General features: G+C 44.2%; 1 protein-coding gene across 2 annotated transcripts in view; it reads left to right on the top strand.

The window, feature by feature from the left end:
- Window positions 1-24839, top strand: part of LOC147666375 (la-related protein 7-like) — a 203588-nt gene that overhangs the window by 120246 nt on the left and 58503 nt on the right. For both annotated transcript variants that reach the window (XM_086949097.1, XM_086949096.1), the window contains exon 11: window positions 8538-8697. In XM_086949097.1, coding sequence (XP_086805223.1) covers window positions 8538-8697 — 160 coding nt within the window. The remainder of the gene's footprint in view (window positions 1-8537; window positions 8698-24839) is intronic.

Below are 24839 nucleotides of genomic sequence, written 5' to 3'. Positions count from 1 at the left end.
ACCCACCAAATCAGGTCTTTAGCGGTATGTTTGGCATGTGTAAAGTGTTCCACAAGTGGAGCATTCTCCACTTGGCATCTAACCCTGGATTGATGTTGGAAAATGCGTTGTTTGATTTTTTGAGTAGTTTTTCCAAAATGCCTTAGGCCACAGGGGCATTCTATGCAGTATACAACATTTGTTGTATTGCAGTTTGAAAAGCATTTTAAGGGGATGGTTTTGCCATTTAGTGTGAAATCTTTACAGATTTGGGGGTTTGACAGGCTAGACAGCTGTTGCATCTATAGTGTCCAATCAGAGGACTGAGTTGACGCATATTGTCCACTCTATTTATGTCTTTTTCTGTGTACGCATGTACTAGGCGGTCCCTTAGGTTACGGCCCCGTTTAAATGCGAACATGGGTTTGTCATGTAATTCTGGTAAATTTGACAAAAGAGACCACTGTCTGTTTATTAGTTTTTTCAGTTTATTCTAAGCTGTCCCAAAGGTGGTGACACATACCAGCTTCGTTTCAGTAGTCTTAATTTTAGTTGTTAGTAAAGCTTCCCTGTCATTGTACCAGGCTCTTTTAAGGGAGCGTTTGAGTAGTCTATTAGGGTATCCTATTTCATGTAGTTGGATTTTAAGTTTTTGAGCCTCTGCAAAGTAGTCTACACGTCTCGTACAATTCCTTCTAAGACAAAGAAATTGTCCGAAAGGCAATCCGTCTTTTAGCGCCTGAGGATGATGGCTTTCGTATTTTAACAAAGTATTCCTAGCCGTCGGTTTGGAAAATAAAGTGGTGTAAAGGTTGTTGTAATTCACTTTTATTGAGATATCTAAGAAGTCCATGCTTTCATTATTATAAGTCATAGTGAATTGTAAATTTCTGTTCTGTTCTGGGTGTTAAGCCATTGGTGGAATTCAGCTAAGATCTCGTTGTTGCCATGCCAGATAAAGAAAATGTCGTCTATATAACGACACCAACAACGAATGTTGGACACATAGGGGTTATTGTTGTTATAAATATATTGTTCCTCAAAATGGGAAACGTATATATTGGCTATGTCAGGAGCGAAAATCGCTCCCATCGCCACCCCTTTTAATTGCTGATAGAAAGTTCTATCACAGATGAAAAAATTCTCACAAAGTGGAATGCGGGTACATTCTAGTATGAAATCCGTGGAGACAGCATGTGGTCTTATCCTGCCATCAAGTAGATTTTCTAGGATTGACAAAACTTCGCTTTGCGGGATATTGGTGTAGAGACTCTCGATGTCCATGGACACCAAGAGCTCTAGGTCGCTGTCAAAGGTTTGATGTTCAACCTTGTTAATGACTGCTGTTGTATCTTTTATATAATGTTCAGAGTCTACTGCAAATGGTCTTATAAAAAAGTCAGCATATTCTGCTAGTGGTTTCAGAATTGAGTTACAGCCTGCTACAATAGGCCGGCCAGGTGGATGGATGATGTCTTTATGTGTCTTAGGCAGTATATATACTGCCGGAACTGTTGGTGTACGGTTAATCAGGAAGGCGGCCGCCTCCTCACTAAGCCAACCTCCTTCCTGGCCTGACTTACAAAGTTCAGAAATCTTTTTTTCAAGTGCAGATGTGGGATTGCCTTTCAATTTGCGATAATTGGTTTCTATTGCAAGTTGTTTATGTAATTCTGTATTGTAGGCATTCTCGTCCCTAAGGACAATTCCTCCACCCTTATCGGCTCGTTTTATAATTGTTTCTGACAAAGATTGTAAATCTGTCAGTGCACAATATTCATCTTTCGTGAGATTGTATTCACGTATGGTAATTTCTTGAACATATTTTCTGTTTCAGTCATCGCAGCATTTTCAAAAGTGATTATTTCTTTTGAAACCATGCCATTTAGTGGAAAAAAGGTAGATTTTTGATGAAGTCCTGTTATGTCATTATTGTTAGTTGTGGTTTTATTAGCAAAAAAAATTGAGGCGTATGGATCTAAAATATTTGTATAGTTCTAACTTCGTGAGAAATAATTCACTTCTGTTTGTAGGTACAAATGAAAGGCCCTTAGATAGGACAGAAATCTGCGAGTCAGACAGTATGTGTTTAGACAAATTGAATATTGGGATGGTTTGGTCATTCCTCACCATTCGTAATATTGATTCCTGGTGCGGCGGAATCCTGGTGTATAGTTCTTCCGCCCCCATCCCTTGCGTGATGTTTGTTGACGTATGGGTGGGCCCTGTCTTCGGCGGTCCTGGGCTAAAAAAGCCTGTCGGGATGTAGAGGGTTGTTGGTGATCGTGTCCTTATCTTTGATATTGATCTGGGCCTTCTTCACTATTTGTGTCTGAGTCCGTGAAGGAGAAGGTAGTTCGTTTCTGCTGTCCTCTATAAGGACCTTGATATTGTCCCTGTGGTTGGTTCTGAGGATTATAGAAGTCTTTATTTAAATAGGGATAAGTCCTTTCTTTGCTGTAACGTTGGCGCAAGGCCTCTTTCAGCAATGGGGAGAGCCTTGGTTAGATCTATTTGCCACAGAAGAGAGCACGCAATGTCATCAGTTCTGCGGTTGGAATTTCCAAGGCGGCACTCGCTCGGAGACGCTTTTCGTCGCGAGTGGAGTTGCGGTCTATTGTACGCCTTTCCGCCTATCCACTTCTGCCCAGAGTGCTGAAGAAGATCAGGCGCGACCGGGCACAGGTTATCCTTGTGGCTCCTGACTGGGCACGAAGATACTGGTATCCCGAGCTACTCAGCATGTCAGTCGATCCCCCGATTCGTCTGCCTCTTCGGGAGGACCTTCTGTCGCAGCAGCAGGGGACGGTCCTGCACCCAAACCTGTCCAGTCTCCACCTACAAGCTTGGAGATTGAGCGGCGGCAGTTGAGGCCATTTGACTTGCCTCCCGAAGTCTGTGATATCATTCTGGCAGCCAGGCGTCCCTCCACAAAGTCGGTATACGCCTGCAGGTGGAACAGATTTGTGGCATGGTGCACAGCAAAGGCTGTGGACCCTCTCTCTGCACCCCTTTCTGAAGTTCTACTCTTCCTTCTTTCCCTTGCCTAGCAGGGCTCTGCTCTGGGCACTCTTAAGGGGTACCTTTCTGCTCTTTCCGCCTTCTTACGGCTACCTGATCAGCCTTCCTTATTCAAGTCCCCCATTGTTAATAGATTTCTGAAGGGCATCACACACATGTTCCCTCCTGTTCCCTTCGTGATGCCCCAGTGGGACTTGAATCTTGTACTTATTTATCTAATGTGTGCTCCCTTTGAGCTGCTCCATAACTGTCCTCTCCGTCTTCTTACTCTGAAGACTGCTTTCCTGGTTGCCGTCACCTCTGCCAGGAGAGTGAGTGAGCTCCAGGCTCTTTCTTCTACTCCACCTTTCCTCTCTGTTCATCCGGACAAGGTGGTGTTGCGTACACAACCTTCCTTTCTGCCCAAGGTTGTCACGGCCTTCCACATCGGGCAGTCCATCACCTTGCCCACCTTTTTCCCGCCTCCGCTTCCCTCAAAAGAGGAAGAGAGGCTCCACCGTCTGGACCCAAAACGTGCGCTCTCTTATTACATGGATCGCACACGCCAGTTCCGGGTGGTTGACCAACTCTTTGTTGGTTACTTGGGCACGAAGAAGGGAAAGGCGGTACACAAGAGGACCATTTCACGGTGGATCATCTTGTGTATTCAGGCATGTTACTCCATGGCCAAAAACGAGCCCCCTGCTGGATTGCGGGCTCATTCCACTCGTGACACGGCAACAACAACTGCCCTGGGCCGAGGAGTCCCCTTACAGGACATTTGCCAGGCAGCTACGTGGGCCTTGCTGCACACGTTGGCAAGACACTACTGCCTGGACAGTCAAGTCCGGAGGGATGGCTTCTTTGGCCGTTCCGTCCTCCAGGACTTTCTGGTGTGATATTGGTTCGCAGACCCACTACCGGGGTTGGTATTGCTGGGGTATCTATTCTAAGGTAAGGAATCTATCACTAACGTGCCTCTTTCAGATGCACAAGTTACTACTTGTGTAACGATATATCTGTAAGAGACATTAGTTAGTGATAGATTCCTTACCGTCCCACCCATCCTTCCCGTTCTGCGAACCGATATCTAGGGTTACGGTCATCCCCTTTCAGGGCCCTACTTTCATGGCACCAGTGTTGGTTCTATCATGGCTCTGCGTATCTGGCGCGGAAAGGCTGTGTATCAGAACTGACGTCAGCGCGTATGGGCGGCGTCTAAGTACTCCGACGACGTCATTCCGGCGCTAACGACGCTGACGACGGACGCGGAGCCGCAGACGACGCCTACCGACGCGCAGGGGTATTGCTACGCAAAAATTTCCGGATCCAGTCTGACGCCTGGGGATATTCTAAGGTAAGGAATCTATCACTAACTATTGTCTCTTACAGATATATCGTTACACAAGTAGTAACTTGTGTATCAGTGATCATTTAGTGATTCAACTCCAAGTTCAAATCATTCTCATGACATTCTGAAAAACTATAGTCCATTTTCCAATCCATTTCATCATTATCATCAGTTTTTTCAATTGAGTAAGATGGAGATGTATCCTTGGTTATAGTAATGCATAAAGTAATCCAGTATAAGAATGACAAAGATGACCAATTCAATATAAAAAGTCTTCATTCTTCAACCTCTACATATATCCATCAACCATGACCAGATGCTCCACTCTTCGGAACCCATCATTTTATCTGTAAGCTCTTAGTGCTTACACCCATGTGATCAATCTGTTCATAAATGATTCAAGAGATGATAGGTGTAAAAATACAACATCTGGAGTCTATAATTGCAAAACCCACACTTTTGACAGCCAGGACAAAATGAAGGGCCATCATATTCTGTAAAATGATAGTTCTTTGTGCTCTCAGTTGGGCAGAGATCAACCCAAGAGCAATTGCAGTACAGTTCACCCCCTCCTTCAGTACTTTATATGTTTGATTTCATAGTTGAACAGACCTATTCCATAGCTAGGAAACAAGATTGCAAAGAATTAGACCACCTCGAAAATCTTTCTGAGCATCCTGTTACAAAGGGTGTGATGGTAAGCTAAAGTGTCTCTTATGGTGTGTACACCATAGGTAATACAATAGGGTCCAGATTAGCTTTAGTACCCACATATAGGCCCTTTTACAACAGATGAAAAATGTTCCTAACAGATTGGGTCTGTGGGTTTCAATTGGCACTCCTTTTGCAGGTGGAGCGTGTCTAGTTCTGTAGTCTTGATACTAACATAGTTGTAACTGATAGGTATAGAGCTACCCAAACTGCCCTTTCCCTTACCAGGTTTGCTACGAAATCTCCATAAAGGTGTAGATTTCACTGCTGCCTCTCTTGGCAAAAAGCAGAAGTAGAACTAGAAAAGCTAAATTAGAAGAGGGACCCGGTTTGATTCTGTTCTTGCCTTGGTACCCTTTTCTTCGGAAGCAAGTTTACCTTATTATGTCACTACTTCTAAGCTACGGGTAAACAAGTTGGAACCCAGATGTTCTCTACGTCCTGTCTCAATATCTGTAAAAAATTATTTCTTCCTAACTCCTTGCAAGTTGTTTGTGCTTGAAGCTGAAAAGATGAAGAAGCACTGCTACAGTTCTGTCCAGAATGAAGTGCTCCTCATTTTGATCACAAACCCTTTTTTCAGGAAGGGTTCTGTTGTGTGTGGTTGCTTCTTATGGGGTGGAACATGGAACCTTGGGGTGGAATCTTGGGGAAGGATAACGACGGGGGGGGTTGTAGGGGGATCACAATTGCTGCCTAACTTTGAGGCCAATGGTGCTGTATGAATAAACTGATATTGTGTATTACACGCTCATTCAGAGAAAAGGAAAGGAGACCGATGTCTCTCACTCTTCTCTATGACAAGTTAGGCTCATCTAGATTCAGTGTGTTTATAAGTCACACAGCCCTGTCAGAGAAACTCTTATTTTCATGGGGTTATTTGTATAAGCGTGCATCCTCATCTCTGCCCCTGGGAACAGTAGACAGACACAGCTGTTGATGTTTTATGATGAACTGTTATTTATTATGTACAACTTTTACATAAACTTTATGTATCAAAATGATGAACATTATTAATCTCAGCATTTATTATGTACAATAAGATGAACATTTAAAAACCCCGATGCATTTTACATCACACATATTGACTACCTGTAACCAATTCAAATATATATATAATATCCTACTGGCAGTCGCTAGTAGGTAGTTATAGTTAAGACCATGTTTCCATAGGAAATATGTTTTTGACTTGCCTATAAATTTGGCGCATTTGACGAATCGTCACAAAGTTTTCCCAAAAACATGTCCAGTTGGGTTTTGTTGTGCATGGAAACTTTTGGGGTGATCAAGGGCCGATAAAAGAGGGGTTGGGTCAAAAAAAAGTGCATATCCTATTTGAATTCCCTTAGGGGTTTTGAACATGACTACAGCCCAAACTGCTTAACAGAATTACACCGAATTTTGCAGAAAGGTGGGTTTTGGTTCTCAGTTCACACTTTCAGTTTTTTAATGTAAATCCGTTCAGTAGTTTTGGAGAATTTAAGCCTTCGTGAATATTGACTAGCTTGTGCGGAGATCTGCAGAGCTCTGATTTTCTGCCAACAATACAACCAGAAAGTGACACACCCCAATACAACTTCTCACACACCCACCCACATACCTATTCACCCATACAAGTACTCACAGAACCACTCACTCATCCAGAGCCACTCACACACCCACTCACTCATACTGCCACTGAACACAAGCGCTCCCTCACCCATACAAGCACTTGCACACTCACTCACACAACCACTTTCATATCCATTCATACAGGCACTCACACAAAACTCATTCTACAATTCAGCCACTCACACACCAACTCATTTAACCAAACACCCATCACCCACCCATACAGCCACGTACACAGCCAGTCACTCACTCATACAGCCATTCAGACACCCACTCACTCGCCCATACAGTCATTTACATACCTACTCATCCGCCCATGTCACCACTCAACCAGCCATTTACCCAAACTGACACACCCACACACACAGCTACTCACATACCCCCTCACACACCATGGGTCCCCGGGGCCAAAGTCCGTCCCCGGGGGCGGGGAGGGGTCCTGCGTGCCCCCTCCCCCTCTTTAACTTTGGCCGGGCCTAGTGGGAGGGGGTCCCTGGGGCTGAAATTGGCCCGGAAGGGGTCTGCTTACTCCCCTTCACATTTTAATAAGGCTGGGTGATGGGGTCCCTGTGGCAAAATCAGGCCTGGGAGAGGGGCTGCACACCCCCTCCCCAATAAATATAATGGTGGGCCACAGGGGATGCAGTCCTCGGGTCGACATATGGCCCTGGCAGGGAGGTCAGATACCCCCCGCCCCCCCACCCCCGTAAATAAAAAACATGGGCCTCAAGGATGGGGTCTCTGGTGCCAAAATCGACCCTGGGGTACACATGCCCTCCCTTGCCTTTGATAGTTTGGCTGAGCTCCAGGAGATGGGGTCCCCGGGACCAAAATTGTCCAAGGGTGGGGGGGTTGCGTGCCCCCCTACCCCATAAATATAATGGTGTCCCCCAGTGGATAGCATACCCATGGCCAAAAGCGGCCCGAGGAGGGAGGCCTGTGCCCCTTCCCCCTGAAATATACACCAGGTGGTGGGGTTCCTGGGGCCAGAGGTAACCTGGGAGGAGGCCCGTGGGCTGGCTGCCTTTGTAGGGGGTTAGCTACAGGGACTGGCTGCAGGCCAGGCCCTGTGGCCAACCCTCTGCTGCACATGGACAAAGGCTGTTCGCAACGTGGGGTTGGCTGCATGCAGGGTTCCCTTTGGGTGGGCGGGGGTTTGATACTCGGCCTGGTCTGTGGCCAACCCTCTGCTGCACAAGGCAAAAGGCCGTGCCCAGCGTGGGGTTGGCTGCATGCGGTTTGACCGAAGAGCCTGTTTAAACTTGGCAACCGTCTGAGGATTTTTTTTAAGACGAGGTTGACAAATTTCTGAAATGCAGTCAGCCTGACTAAATCAGGCCTATAAAATTTCATTTTTGAGAAATGTCAAAATGATTAAATACCCTTTCCAAGAGAAAGAATTTGTATACTAAATTTAAGAAGGGAAAACTGTTGACTATAGAGTGTCAGTGGCTTAGATGGGATGAGGGAGGTTGTTAGGAGGGATAAGGCATAAAACAGGCGGGTTAAAGCAGGAGGGTAAGCCCGTCCTAAAAAAAACCTGAAAAGCAGGGTATGAGGAAATCTCCCCGTCCCCAAAAGACTCCAAACTAAGACTGACATGTAGAAATAAATATTTATTTGTGAATGGCTTTTAGCAGTTTGGTTTCTATAGCCTGGTGAAAACCATTCATTAAAAAAATTAAAATTAAAGAATGGTTCGACGAAAATAATTTGCCATAATAATTTTCTTCATGTTAGTTTTCCATCAAAACACACATAACCCATGTACCATTGTAAACTTGTGTGATGCAGGTTTTGCATTCGTGATAAATAAGAGGGCTCATGCCTCTGAAAAATGGCATAATAGTAGATTTTTAATATCGGTCTACATTTTGTCCAACAGGACACTCTTTCGGGAATGGCTGAAGTCGTTTATGTGGATTTGTTAGAGGGCGATACAGAATGCCATGTCCGATTTAAAAGTCCGGAAGATGCTCAGGTTATAGTAAAGCAGCAAACCGAAATAGCACGGGAGAAGAAGTGGGAGCTAAGCATACTTTCAGGTGAGAATTCAACATAAAATACTCCACATTTGGTAAGGAGAAATAGCCGATATATCAAACTGTTTATTTGTTACTGTTTATTTGTTTTTTTTTTTCAGATAAGCCATTGCACATTCAACTGAATTATCTCATGTTGGGGAGGTGAAATGTGTTTCTCTGCTGGGTTTAGGAAGTGGACCATATGTATTGCTTCTCTTTCTCACTTGACACAATGATCGGTTTTTTCTGAAAGTGTGAAAATGCTTTGTCAATTCCTTTTTTTTTTATTTGTTATTGTTAAGCCAGTACAAAAAAGAAAAGCAGTAAAGCATTATGTATTATATTAGGACAAGCTTCATAAAAATGAATTTACACGTCCGTGAATCATGACAAATAATAAATAGAAGAAAAGTTAGAGACAAAAGATAGACATTAAATGGCCAAAGAACAATATTTCATCAACTATTATGCTTAAAAAATGGAAATCTTGTGTTACATTGCATATATCACTATTAATAAAAATTCAGTCGTTCAGTTTCCCCCAAGCTTTCTCAATTCTAACGTGTTATTTATGGGTTGCCTCTAGACTTCCAGTGGCTTTTTTTTGTTGCAGTTTACTTGAAAATGTTCTGACTTTTCATCAGTTAGCATGTCAACAATGAGGCAGTGAGCATACTACCATTGAGACTCTGTTGCTTCAATATAAACAGAGCTTTCTAGTATTTCATCCACCTAACTTTGTGTTCCCTTTCTCAATCCGGTTTTTTGAACCAGCTGTTTTTTTATGTTCCTTTCTGTTTTAGGTTTATGATAAGTTAGTTGTGGTTTTGCATCTCAAAATTTTAACACAATACCCAATTTACGCCAGGCCTCTAATTTGTGAGTCAGCAATAGGATTATCAACAAAGTGAATGGTGTTAGGTTAAAGGTTACCTTCTTGGTATTGCATTTGACAGTTGCCTAGCACCACTGCCACTTGCATGGTCCTGAAGCACATTGAACGCCTTGTCTAATTTATTGTTACCCGGGGCAGTGCCCTCGGTAGAAGCTCCCCCCCCGAAGGCATGGACCCCACTTGCATTACAAATCACAGCCCTCACCCTAAAGTTCGGAATCAGAGCCTGTAACGGGCGAATGAGATCTGACATACCCAGCAGAACCACCTATAATAGAGGTCTTCTAGAGGGGTTCTCAATGGAAGAAGAGGCTAGATGGGCAGTGCCCTCAGTAGAAGCTCCCCCCCCCCGAAGGCATGGACCCCACTTGCATTACAAATCACAGCCCTCACCCTAAAGTTCGGAATCAGAGCCTGTAACGGGCGAATGAGATCTGACATACCCAGCAGAACCACCTATAATAGAGTGGGAAGAGAGTCTCGCTTGGATTATGTCCTGGCCCAAATAGTGAAGTGGCCAACAATCCGGGACTTTAGGGTAACGGAAAGGGCAGATAGTGACCATAATGCACTCGAGCTCGACCTTGTCCACCCTGGTCTCCAGACTCCCGCGACCGCTTTGGAAGGAAACAAACCTGCGCTTCTCCTGGAAAATAGCAGGAGAAGAATCAGGTGGGAGCATCTGGTTACAAGTAAGAAGAAACTTCCCATGCTCTATGATGGGATAATTCCCATCTTGGAAATTGTGGGGAACTTGGATACCGAGGTAAACAATAAAGACTCCCAGGCTAAATTATATAAGGCTCATGAGGACCTCATAAAAGCTGCGGCCCCTAACCTCTTTAGTAGCTCACGGAAACCAAGTAGGGGGCGGCAATGCAAATCAACATGGTACAACTCCGCATGTAGAAGGGCAAAAGGGGAACTCCTTAGATTTATCAAGGAGGGTCTAGGGGGAGACAACCTAAGAGAAAGCAGGCGGGCCTATAAGAAACTTGTTGCCCAGGCTAAGGCCGAATGGGAGGAAAACCAGTGGGAATAACTTACCAAGGCCCTAGCGACCAAAGACCACCGCCTGTTTTGGAGGATAGTGAGTGGGGGGTCGGGAAATCTCCAATCGGCAATTGAGACAAACATCGCTCCAGGGGTGTGGCAGGCACATTTCCAGTCCCTATACAGCTCTGAGCCGGGAGAATGTATCGCTGATACCGGGGTTGGTTGGCCAGATTATGAAGGGGATCCAATAACACTGGGTGAGGTCACTGCTGCCATAGCAGGACTTGCCTCGGGAAAGGCGCCGGGACTGGATGGCCTACCCGGGGACCTGTTTAAACAGGAGCCCATTGTCTGGGCCCCCTACCTTACCGCTCTCTTCAACGGAGTTCTTAGCGGCATGGAAATCCCTAGTACTTGGCTGGGGGCGGAGGTGGTGCCCATTTTCAAAAAGGGCTCGCCCCTCCTCCCAGCCAACTACAGACCCATCAGTTTAATTGATGTAGCACAGAAACTGTTTGGCAGGGTCTTGCTGAATCGGCTCCAGGACTGGGTGGAAGAGGTGGGTGTCCTTAGTCCCTATCAGGCGGGATTTAGGAAGGGAGTTTCCACAGTGGACCAGGTTTTTAGACTGAACATCATCTATTGGAGGGCAGCAATATTCGAGGGCGGTAGTCTCTACACAATTTTTGTGGACTTACGGGCCGCCTTCGATCTGGTGCCCAGGGGGAAACTTTGGAGCGTCCTGGCAGAGATGGGCGTTCCTCCGGACATCCTATTAATCTTACAGAGGCTACATCACAATAATTATGCTCGAGTGAGGTGTGGGAGGTCCGGGGAACTTACTGAAAGATTCCCCGTTGACCGAGGGGTAAGACAGGGTTGTGTGTTGGCACCGACCCTGTTTTGCCTCTTCGTTAACGGGGTAATCGCCCACCTGAATGCCATTGACTACACCGACGCCCCCAAATTGAATGGCAGCAGGGTGCCTGCAATTATGTTTGCAGATGACACCCTGCTGCTATCCAAAACCCCTATGGGGATACAGAGGATCCTAGATTCATTTGTGGCCTTCTGCACTGACAGGGGGCTAGAAATTAACGCGGCCAAAACCAAGTTCATGGTTTTGAATCCGAGCCAAAAACTGCGGCCGAACCCGTTATTGGGAGCAGCACGGCTCGAGAGAGTCGCCACCTTTGAATACCTCGGTGTGACCCTTAATGAAACCATGTCTTGGGGATCCCATCAGAGCAGGGCGAACCTCAAATTGACACAAACTACCCGGGGCATCGCCCGGATGATGACTGGCTCCTCATACCGTCCGCTGGGGTCGCTCATCCAGATATACAAGGTCCAGGCCAGGGGAGCGACCTTGTACGGGGCAGAACTGTGGGGACACACACCTTGCCGTAGTCTGTCACTAGCGGAGAATAAGTTCATCAGACAGATAGCCGCGCTTCCGCCCAGTACCCCGCTCCTCCCCTTGAGGCTTGATCTGGGTCTACGACCAATAGCCGACGAAATAGGTTTGAGACCCATAGCCTTCTGGCGTAGGCTGTGGAGTAGTAACGATCTTGCAGCCTATAGGGCGGAATTGGGGGAACTATTGACCCACCCAAAAGCGCTCAGGATCCCCTGGATTAAACACATCCAATGTATTTGTATGGAAATAGGGCTCCCGGATTTATGAACTGATCCTGCCAGTGCCGCACTAAACATCTCCAAAAGGTCCCTGGCTAATGTATACCATGAACAAAAACTAGCTAGGGCCCTAGATGGCCAGGCTGAAGGGTCATTATCCTCTGTATTTTTACAAAGTAAGGACTTATATAGGTTTGAGGGGGTTTTGGATGCTATTTCCCCTGTGCTTGCCAGAAAGCTGTTTCTCCAATGGAGATACGGCACATTGCCCTTTCGGTCCTTTACCAGCTCCTGGTCATCACCTCCCACCACAAAGCAGTGTCCGGCCTGTGACGCCACGAAGGAAACTGACTTACCCGTGGCCCTCTTTTGCCCAGCCTATAGGGTTGCGAGGAAATATTGGCTTCTCCCATTGATTAGAAACATGGGCTGTAGGGAATATGCCCCAATGTACAGGATTTTAAAATCTGATGTCTCAGGCCCAACTGTGTTTGCACTGACAACATTTTTTACTAATGTCTGGCACACCCGTAATCGCATTTTAAAGGTGCTGGTTTCCTCCTAATTTTAAGATGCATAGTTTTTAAAGTATTTTTAGCATATGCAATTCCAATGTTTTATATTGTTTAATGTATTGATCTATTGTGATTGTATATGTGTATTGTTTATCTTTTATGGCCAATGGCCGAAATAAAGATTGGAAATGAATGAATGGTGTTAGGTTAAAGGTTACCTTCTTGGTATTGCATTTGACAGTTGCCTAGCACCACTGCCACTTGCATGGTCCTGAAGCACATTGAACGCCTTGTCTAATTTATTGTTACCCGGGGCTAGCATGGGTGGTTAGTATTATGTAATTTCTAAGAGACTCACATGGGAATTGTTTTTGTGGTTGTTTTTGTTTTTTTGTGCGATGACCTGCGGTTGGGTGCATACAGGGATGTGTGTTTAGGAGTTCTGCTTCATTATAAATGCCACCTTTGGATCCATTCTTGAGAAATAGAACTTTTCCTGTTTTTGGAATCTTTCACAAACCCATATACATAAACCTATTATAAATAGTAAGGTTTCAGTGTGTACATGAGGGGTCATCCTGAATGCTCTTCCAAAATACATTTTCATGTTTGAAATAAGGAATACATTGGCTACAGGAGGCAATATTTCCCATCTTTTTTTGTTCTTAAAAATGTAGCCAGTTGACTTAGTGGAAATGTTTAGTTGACTAAAAAGTACACTGTTTTTTACCATTATTAAAGTTGAAATGTACCAGTGACCTGGGCTGTTTCAGAATACAGAATTCAATTTGCACCTTTAAAAATTCCTAAAGATGCAGCTTACCACCGTGCCCCGTATAGTTAGACTACAAGTGCATGTCTCCCAGCGAAAGATCCTCAAATACAGCAGCCTTTACACAAGGATGTTTGTGACAAACTCAGTATTCTGTGGCCACCATCCTTTCCTATTGATAAATGCCCTTCTTTAAAAAAAAAAATGAGGTCCTGGTAGGAGTCAAATGATGCACCTAACTGAGATCCCAACCTTCCCTCACACTACTGATGCTCCTAATTCCAGGCTTCTTTTCGGTACTCATCGCATTACATTTGCTGTTGAGATCCATTGCAGTGTCAAACTTGTAAAAGATGAGCCTCTCTTTCTCCAGTTCAAACATTAGCATGAACTATATAAACTACTTGATAGACCATTGCTTTTTTTTCTTCTCCAGCTCTTCCAAGTGCTGTCCAAATATCCCAAGTTTTGATTTGTAGAAATCTGATTGGACTAGACACAACAGTCCTTTGCAGAAGAGAACAAGCATTTTCTTTTTTTAATTTTTTTTTTTTATTCATCATCAGACAGTACAATTCCACATGATTACAATCAATTATTTCATTCAAGATATACATTTCTTTTAGCAGATATGCATCATTGTGAACGAGAGATAAAGAATAATTTCACAGGTCATATAAGTCTTTGCACATACGAGCTAAAGTTCATGAAAACAAGAAACAGATAGTAAGAATTGTTACAATATTATAAACTAACATTGTAGAATAGATTACCCCTCTATTCTTGATTTCCAATGCTCCACCGGTGCCCAAATCCTTTTGCCTAATTGCATCGCTTTACGACCTTTTTTTTCATACAATGATTTCTCCAATGTATACATTGATAGCATTCTTATAAGCCATTGGTTAAATGATGGGGGATTAGGATCCTTCCATAGGGTAGCTATAGAAAGTCGGGATATAGCCATTGCAATGTATATAAATTCTTGATGGGGGATATCCTGCCCATCTCTCCCTACACCCAAAATCATAATCTCGTTTGTTAAGCCAATTGATATCCTTAATTCATCCCTAAAAAATATTTCCATCGCCTTTTTGAAAGGATTCAATTTTGGACATGCCGAAAACATGTGGATGGTATCAGCTTATATGCTTTGACATCTGGGACAAGATATTCCACTAATTCCCCCCCATTGTGCTATTTTATGCGGTGTATAATATAATTCATGGAAGGTTTTATAGCATTGAGCTTGTAAATTAGCAACTTTAACAATAGAGTTAGCAAGCTGCAGTGATTTTTTTTTCCCTCGTTTCCCGCTAAGTTTAGCTTCGTCCTCCATTTAGCGAAGATTTTAGTCCTATCGTCTTCTTTACATTCACTCAACACCCCATATAATTGTGAGATTGAGCAACGCTTTTCGTTTTGAATATATTCCATCAAGTCCTCTCTTTTAAAATTATCTCCCCTAGGCAGTTTCCTTTGTATTACTGATCTGATCTCTAGGTATTTGAAAAAGTCTCTACGATCTAACTTAAATATTTGACAAGCCCTTTCAAATGAGATTATGCCCGTATCATCTATAATATCTCCTATAGTGCAAACCCCAGCACTATCCCATCTTTTCATAACTTGATCATGGAACACTTCAGGGAGTAGCTTATTATTATATAAAGGTGTATAGTAACTCATCCGTCCCAGCTTGATTTTTTTCCGGACCATAGACCATACCGATTTGGCTGCTGCAAATACCTTAAACTTTGTTCTTTGTAGTAGCTAAATTCTTTAAATGTAAGTAATCCTTTATTGAAATCTCTAACTAATAAATCATATATGTATGGTATATCAGATCCGTCCCGCCATCTGTCGTTAGTGTTCCCCCCAAGTAGTACTCTAAGATACTGTAAAGATGCTGCCAGATAATATTCTTTAAAATCTGGAACTGCTAAACCTCCCTTTTCCTTAGATAGAGCCATCTTTTTGATGGACCTCCGAGTTTTACCTTTTGCCCATATAAATCGATTACAGACCTTTTCAATATCCTTAAACCAATTATTATGAAATATTAAAGGGATAGTTCGAAAGAAATATAGCATTTTGGAAGAAACAACATCTTAATTACATTACAGCGTCCGATTAATGTAAGATGTAGATTATCTAACCTATCTAGATCTTGTTTAGCCTTTCTGATTGCCGGAGTGAGGTTTTCCTCCACTAGCTTAGGCAGGTTAGATATTATAGTTATACCCAGGTAGACAGCCGAATCTGTTACTCTAGCATCGTCTTTTATAACAAATTGGTTAATAACTATCTGTGTTTTAGACTGGTTCAATTTGTACCCAGACCAATACCCATATTTTTTTGCCTCTTTTTCTATTTCCACTAACGCTGTTGCTGGGGTAGATGACGTGATTGCTGGGTCATCTGCATAACCCAAATTTTTGTCTCGTAGCCATTCAATACAATAGGACATATGAGCGTATTTCTTTCTATGTGTCTTATGAAAGAGTCAATGTAGCAGGCAAAGAGCAACGGTGAACAGGGACAGCCTTGTCTAGTTCCTCGCTTGATGTTAATATTTTCGCTCTGTTCCCCCGCTACTCTTACTTTTATGACTGGGTTTTTATATAGCACTTTCAATCCCCCTATATAATTTTGCCCAAAGTTGAGTTTATACATTGTTGCCCAAAGAAAACCCCACGAGACCCTATCAAAAGCTTTTTCTGCGTCTAATAATATTAAAGACATAGGGTCTCGTGAGGCTGTCGTTCCATCAAACAAGGTAATAACTCTGCCTGGGATAAACCCATGTTGGCGGGGTGAGACCACCTTTCCAATTATCGAGCTCAATCTATTAGCTAATATTTTCGAATAAGCCTTAGTATCGCTATTCATCAGGCTAATTGGTCTATATGACCCGGGATCAGTGGAAATTTTATTCTTTTTTAAGAAAACCACCATTGTCGCTTCACTCCAGGAATCGGGCGGTTCAGCTCCTTCCTGGATCGACACCATGAGTCCATCTAGTATTTCAAAGAATTTCTTATAAAATTCTAAGGGTATGAGGTCAGGTCCTACAGCTTTCCCTGATGGTAGCCCACTAAAAGCCAGTTGAATTTCTTCCCGTGTAAATTTTGTCTCCAGACTAACCCTATCTTCCTCTGTAACTTTATCTAGTACCGCCTCTTCCAGATATGTTTCTATTTCTCTCTTTCTTGGCTCCTCTCCCTCTTGATTATAAAGTTTCTTATAAAAGTTCTGAAAAACTGCGCAGATTTCCTTTGGGTTTTTAACTACTACTACTCCTGTGATCATTTCAGTTATCTGTCCCTTAGTGACTGCCTGTCGAGTTCTTATCGCCAACATGCGTCCAACTTGCTCATTATATTCATATTGCTCTTCTCTTCTTGCTAAATACTTCTCGGCTGCTCTTGAACTATATACTTCCCCTACTGCTACTTTAGCGATAGCTAATTTTTGAGTCACCTCTGTCACATCCCCTTTCTCTACTATAGTCTTTATCAGACCTTCCTCCAAATCCACCACAACTGTAATCTTCTTCTCTATTAATACTTTTTGCATTTTATTGCGTCTAAGAGAGTAGCTAAAAGTTTCTCCTCTGATACCAGCCTTCATCGCGTCCCAAACCACTGAAGGTCGTGCCGTACCCCTGTTATGTTCCATAAATTCTATTAACCAATTTTCCATCAGGGTAACATAATCAACATCATATAGTAAAGCTCTCTCAAATGACCAAGAAGAAAGATTTAACATTGCATTTGCCAGAGCGATCTCTAAAACTAGAGGGTTGTGGTCCGACATTAATCTTGGTAATTTTTTGATTGTAACTATCGGTAGCAGTGCAGGTGAGATCAAGAAATAATCAAGCCTTACTGAGAACAAGCATTTTCAATGCAATAGGTCTCGCATTTGCCAGAGTTTGAGCTATTGGCATTGTAAATGACAATGCTGTTTATGTATGTATGTGTTTTTCTAAAACGATAAATAAAATGGCATTGTTATGTACAATGCCAATCACTTAAACTTGTGCAAATGCAAGACCTATTTCATTGTAAATGCTTGTTTATAAGGTGAAGGTGTCTGCATTTGTGCATACATTCCTTCTGCACGGACATCTCATGTCCTACAATGTTGTCCTCTCACTGCAAAAGGCATGTGATTCCCGACCAATGGCTTTGCGAATGCGTGTTTGGCTTTGTGTATGTTGAAAAGTGTCGACATGGAAAGTGACGCAGTCCTTGAGGTCTTCGATGCTACATTTGATAGGTTGCATTCTGACAGAAGCTGGCAAGGTACCTCGCCTTCGAGGGACTCTGGGCTACAAGAAAAGGCTCTCCCTACAATTCGAAATCAAGAAAGACAATATTTGCTTACGCCCTCACATACAGTACAGTGTATTTTGGAACTTTTGCATACGAGTGCTCACACCAGTTTAACAAACACAACTGTCCAATGCGTGCTGAGCCTTTAAATTGGGAAATACAACCAGAAAACATCAGATAGGTACTTATTTAATGATTTGTATCAATCATAATTAGGGCTTCCAGTTTTATGGTATTTATTTTTTTGCCATTTCTGTCTGTATTTATCCATATTTATTTTTGGGGCATTTTTTCTGTATTTATCCGCATTTATTTTGCCACAAGCAAAAGACGACGCTACCGCAAGTATTTTTCCACATTTATTTCAGTCCCCAAAAACACATGTGCAACTGCTTGTACACGGACACAAGAGCCGAGGGAACAACAAACCTCGCTGCCTTCCTCCTCACTAGCAGACTCTCCACTACCATCCTCCTCGCTGGCAGCCTCCTAACTAGATTTAGGTAGATTCAAACGCAAATCTGTCTTAAATCCTGTGCAATCCCGCTTGGCTTTCTTCTTTTCCCTCACAACAGACTCTTCTACTAACTTTAAGAAAAACATTTCAAAGCCCATAGGTTTAAATGAACTCAAGTCAAATACTGGTAGTGGATCAGCAGCAGCTGGAACGTGGTACCTGAGTCTGACTGAATCAAATCTTTATTCGGAGTGAACCATGAAAGTCAATAAAAAGAGCACATATAATGCATACAATAAATAAATAATGCTTTTCCAGCAAAGAAGTAAAATTGTTAAAATAGCGTTACAGCGACCATTGTAGAACTTATGTGGTGTAGAGATAGCATAGTAATAAGACCCCTACAACATTCAATAAGTAAAAGTTTATGAATTATAAGAAGCTACAATTATAAAATATCTATGCATCAGCTAGTTTGGAGCAGGGTTAATGCAACGATCACAGAAGGATGACCTCATACCTCTTTCTAATAACTAATGCCCTTCTCATAAAATGTAGCACCCCATAGCATGTTTCTTTTGTAGAAATGTTCTGTAGAAAAGCTAGGCCTTCCCGATGGGTTCCCAATTTGGATTTCCATAAAAGGGGTATTAAATAGGAGCGTCTAGGTACTGCATATAGTTTTGCCTCATGGTCGCGCTGGCACGTGACTAAATCATGTGACCATACACATTGAAGGGGGAAGGTAACCTTGAGAAGTATCATGCAAAATCTTAAACGGTAACAGCAATAGATAGGATTTATAAATCCAAACAAGATATGTTTCTAAGATGGCTGTGCTAGAAATCTTTACATATCTTGTGACTGACACCATAGGCTGTGCCTTCTGAAGCCTTAGATCCGAACAATGGTTAAAGAAACGAAGTCTGACTTCCTCTTTACATTTAGGAGTGATCATGAGAGTATTGTCAAACTCATTTATGCCTATCAGTTTGAAGGTTTTTTTCAAATATGCAACCCACGGGATCCGCGCAACCCCTTTCAGAGATAAACAGTCAGTGATGCAAGATCTGACCAGAACAGCCTCTAGGTTTGCCCACGTCTTAACCCACGATAAGAGGGGTGCAAAATCTTTCGTTTAATGTTGTCCGAGCATATGGAAAAATATGTAGATTGCCTCAATGTTCCTATTACATTGTTGTGCTCTGGTAGTTGAAAGTAAGTTCCATGCAAGAGAAGAGCTGAAGAAGAGCCCTAAATAGTTAAAATCATTAACTTTCTCAAAAGCAGATTTCCCCGTAAAAAAGGTCTTTGATTTCGCACTGCGAGGTCTGCAAGTTAGTTGACCCCAAGATTCAAATTGCAGAGCGGAGCTGCAGGGATGCTAAGAAGGGGTGAGAACACACAACAAAGCCTCGTTAGCAAATAAATGGTCTTTTAAAGACCTGTGAAGTACTCTGGTGCTGCTGTGTGTGTGTGGCCGCGAAGCTGTCTCTGCCGGGCTGACAACACAGAAGGGGGGGGTGGGGGTGTCTGAAGCTCTTTGATCCCATGGGCGTTGCGCATCATTTATCTTTCCCCTGAGGCCACAGAAAAACATGCCAAATTCAAAGCAAGGGCTTGGGCAGTAAGGAAAGGACCAGGCGCGGGCAACTCTGGGCTGAATCACGGCCGCCTGGCAAAATGTACTAGTAGTTTGCCGTTTTTAGGTCGAGGGACCGTTAAGCTGCGAAGCAGCTTCCGGTCAGGAGATCTTATGTTGTGTAGTAGGCAGTTTAGACCCGCCTCTCAGCTCCGTTCGCTTACATTGTCTGGCTTCCTAAACAGAGGCCAGCCATTGGAAGAGAAGTGAGTCACTCCAAACAAGCCCCGTCTTTTTCGGATTCGGGGGCGTAAGTTTTGCTGTTCTTTAGCTCGTGACGTCGTCCGTCACTCAGGATAGCAAAACACGCCCCTGAATTCGAAAAATTCCGGAAGCTTGAGGCCGCCATTTTTTTTTGTCCGTCGCCGAGTCTTCACGTGCAGAGGAGAGCCTCCTCCTCGCAGCACCGCAGTGAAGGTGAGCAAACAGCGCTTTCAGGAGCTGCTCGCCTTCCCTCTGCCCTCCTCCGTGTCCGTCGCCGAGTCTTCAAGTGCAAGGTTGTCTCTGAGAGGCCTGTTCAACAGGAACATATAGCAGGACATCTCAAAGCGTGTTCGTCAAACAAGGCGTGTTTTCCGAATAGAGTTCATTATATAAATGTACAGTCCGGCGTCGGTGGGTATAAAGTTTTCCTTTTTTTTGGGCATCTTCTAATGCAGACTTAAGCTGTCAATCACGGTCACTCATTGAGTATGCAAATGTAATGGACGTTTGCGCACGTGCGTGCTTCCCCCGTGAAGCCATGGTAGAGCCACCACTTTGTTTATTTATTTTGACCTGAGGTAGGACAGACGCACTTGTCCCTCACAGAGCACGTGCGAGGCGATACCACCCCGCTTCTTAGGTGAGGGGTGTTCAGGGCAACCCTGAAATGAGCTGCGCTCGCGGGTGTGTTATGAAGACCCCATTCAAGCTTAGCGTGACGTAACGTAATATAACATAATGTCATATAATGTATAACATGTATATATCACATATGGCAAGTAATAATGAAACAGAACTTCGAGTACCGTACATATACATACATATAGCAAAGCCCAGCCAAGCTGAGCGTAACGTAACATAACATAACATGACACGGTATACAGAGTGGGCTCCTCTGGTATCTGAGAGGGTTATGATCATATGAGATGTGTGACCTCATTTCTTACAAAGCCCTCGAAAGGTAGTGGTTTGGCCACACAACGTTATACACGAGCGGAAAGGCGCAGGCTCCTTCCGAGCGTCCCCTACACGTCGTGATTTATATATGATGCGGTGCCGCCGCCCCCTCCGGGTTGGCAATGCACAGGGGAGCCTGGGACTGAATATTTGATTAAGGCAGGCGCGCATTAATCATTTCATACGCCTGAATATTTAAGCAAAGCAGGCTTCCAAAGGTAGTTGAGATGACGGTGCAAATAAACCACCCACGTCACACCGGCCACAGTCAAGGTGTGCGTGTGTCGGGAGGGGGTAGGAGACAGGGGGATACTGAGGGTCACATGAGAAGCAAGGAGTGGTAGAGTGGGGCACTGGCAAGAACGCTCCACGGAGGCGTGGGGTGTGCCCACTGGTGCGCGAGGGCAGGGGCGAGCACGCAGGGCACGCCACTGGGGTCTTGTGCGAGCGCCGCCTGCTATGCCCCTACTGATGAATCTGACTGAATGTGGCTGAGCGGGGAGGGGCAGGGGGCTGCCGGCAGCTTCTTTTTGTTCCTGGAAGCCGAGCAGGGTCACAGCTGCTTTGTAATACCGCTCGCAACGCGGTGTGCAGGGGAGAAACACCCACGACATGGCGGCTGCGCCATCGTGACCTCTGTGCAGCATCATTTATTTGGTGATTGTTGCAGAAAAAAATACATTCTGTACAAAATTACACATGCCAGTGTGCGGAAGGTGTTTATTTCCCGTAGCAATAAGCCCCAGGCACAGCTTTGCAGCGTTTTGTTCACAGCCCACACTTTGTCTTTCAAGTGTGGTGTGGGATGCACTCTTGCACAGCTCGTGTGGGTGTCTGTACAGGGCTTTAAATGGTCCTGTGAGGTGTCACGCCTAGTCCTTTCTGCACAGATCTTTCTTCCTTCAAGCGTAGCAGACCTGCACCTTTGTGCCGAGGGATTTAGGGCGGAGGATGCCGCCAGCAGCCTGGCCTGCAGCGAAGCACAAAGGGATGCGTGACCCTGCACTGGGAGACAAAACCCCGCACTGCCTGGCTCTGCCGCTCTCTGGCACAGAGCCGATGAGTCATTAGCAGCAGCAGAATCAACTCCCTGCCACCCCTGCTTGTGCGCCTGTGCGTGCTGGTGTCTGCGCGTGCGTTAGCGTGTGTACGTGCGCCTGTGTGGGGGCATTGTGCAGCGTGCGTTTCTTTATGTCCATGCATGTGAGCGCGCGTCTGTGTGTGTTAATATGAGTGCATGATCTTACTGGTGTGCGCGTGTGTGTGTACTTGTGTTTGTGTCTGTCCGCGACTGTGTATGCCTGTGCGAATACGTGTGTGTCAGAGTACTCGTGTGCTTCTGAGGAGGTGAAATAAATACATTTTGTGTTTAGGTTTCACTGGTATGAGTCAGCAATGATAGATTTCCTTTCTCTCTGTGTTCATTTCTCACTGGGTTGTTTCCCCAACTTCTCCAGTCCTTGGTAGTTTGAGGCACTCTATCTCTTTCTATCTCCCTACCTCACTCTCTCACTTTCACTACCTCACTCTCTCTCTCTCTCTCTCACAACCTCAATCACTCTCTCTAACTAACTCACTCTCACTCCCTCAACCTCACTACTCCACTCTATCTCACTACCTCACTATCTCACGACTCGCTCTCTCAAAACATCACTACCTCACTCTCTGTTTCACTACCTCACTCTCCCTCTATCTCACTACCTCACTCTCTCTCTTTCTATCTCACTAACTCACTTTCACTCTCTCTTTCACTACCTCACTCTCTCTCTATCTCACTACCTCACAACCTCACTCTGAAGGACTGGGTTATTCTAAGACCCAGCGGTGCCAGGGATAACACCTGAAACCTTCGTGGGTAACCTGTTCCGGCGTACAAATGACAGAGACACGGGACACTTCCTTCGGCGTCAAAGATTCGACGTTTATTTACTGCAGGGAACACAGAAGTCACGAGAAGTACATAGCATGTAAGTTCACGGAGACTGATTCGAATTGTATCTGTGGATCGCTCTTCTTATACAGTTTTCGGGCATAGGATAACATGGTGAACAAAAGATTACAACCCGATTCCCACAGTAAAGATCGGAGGGGTTCGCTTTCATGTATTCAGGGCCCGGAACATAATTACAGTAGCATTTGGCAGTTCCCAACTGTAAAACGTACATCTTCCCACCATTAGTAAATTCCGTTCGGCTGTAAACGAATCAAGGAAGAGACAGAAACAGGTGTAGAGGGAGACGAGGACAGTGAACAGATCGAAGAGAGTGTAAAAGGGGTGGTATCAGGAAACACGAGTTGCAGGCATCAAAGAGGACGTGCCTAATGAATGCACAACTGAGACAATAGACCGGCACGGCAAGATGAGCCTCGAGCGGGGCCATATGCCTTACAGTGTCATCCCCCTCTTCATAAAGACACCTTCAAAGGAACACGTGTCTTCCGCAGGAGTTTGGGAATCCCAGGGTCGCGAAGCGGACAGCGTCCTTTCGCTGGCTACTTGAGGGCAAGAAACAAAATGGATGCCGTATCTAAGATGGAACCCGTGGGTTCAGATGAAGAAACCCACGAAACAAACGAACGGTTTAGGCTAGCACAGCGAAAACGCGTACACCCACTAAACTCGTCATTTGCGGTTCATAGATACCAGACTCGACCATATTCGTGCGAGTCGAAAACACCGCTTACGATTGTCACAGAACCTCAACTCTCTGTTTCTATCTCACTACTTCAGAACATCCCTCTCCCTCACTACCCCTCTCTCTCACTACCTCACTCTCTATCTACCTCACTCTCTCTCACTACCTCACTCTCTCTCTATTTCACTACAACACTCTCTCTCTGTATCTCACTACCTCACTCTCTCTCTATCTCACTACCTCTCTGCTAATGCAATAGGTCTCGCATATGCAAGCAATTAAGCTATTGCCAATATAAATGACAACGCCATTTATTTAGGGATACAAAAAAAATAATGAGCAATTCCAATAGCTCTACCTATAATATTGCTGAGACCATTGCATTGTAAATGCTTGTTACATATAAATACAGACAAAGGAAAAATGGTTTTCCGTCTGTATTTATATGTAAAAATCCGTTTAAACGGCAAACCGGGAGCCCTAATAATAATGCAGTACATTGATTCTTCTGAAGTGGACTTGTTTATCTTTTCTGTGCATATGAAGTATTATATTGTATTCGCTATGAGAGAACAGGGAAGTAATATAGGTTCCCTATCACTGTTATATGTGTGGGATGAGAAGTGCATTATTTCTGTAGCCCGTTACCTTTTTAGGCAGGCCAACACGATGCTTCGCTCATGTCTGAACCCAAGGTCACACTGTGATTACTTGTTTAAGAAGACCTTTTTTGAGAAGTGAAAGTCACAGTCACAGGACAGCTCTACGCATGATGAGTTTTCGGGTTAGATAGGCCACAACCAACGGGCCGGCCAGGAAGCGACATAGTTTATGGTTGAGGTATTTGTAGAACTGGACAAGAGTGCTGCATCGGTCATAATTTGCTTTGTTGGCAAACATTTGAAACAAGCACACTTACTGCTCATTATTAATAACCACAGTATGGCGTGGGAGGACGGGCACAAAGAAGTGGATTGTCGAGGCACAAAGTTAGTTCATAACCTGCAAAAACGTTCGCTGGCTTAGATAAGAGCAACATTACTGAATGAAACCCTGAATATGTAAAACAGGCTGGCTCCGTGGAGCCGACAGGAAGAGGGAAACTGAAAGT

The sequence above is a fragment of the Lissotriton vulgaris genome, unplaced genomic scaffold, assembly GCF_964263255.1.
Source record: "Lissotriton vulgaris unplaced genomic scaffold, aLisVul1.2 SCAFFOLD_871, whole genome shotgun sequence".
In the NCBI taxonomy this organism is placed as follows: Eukaryota; Metazoa; Chordata; class Amphibia; order Caudata; family Salamandridae; genus Lissotriton; species Lissotriton vulgaris.
The sequence above is the reverse complement of the archived record's forward strand: the minus strand, read 5'-3'. Positions and strand labels throughout refer to the sequence as shown.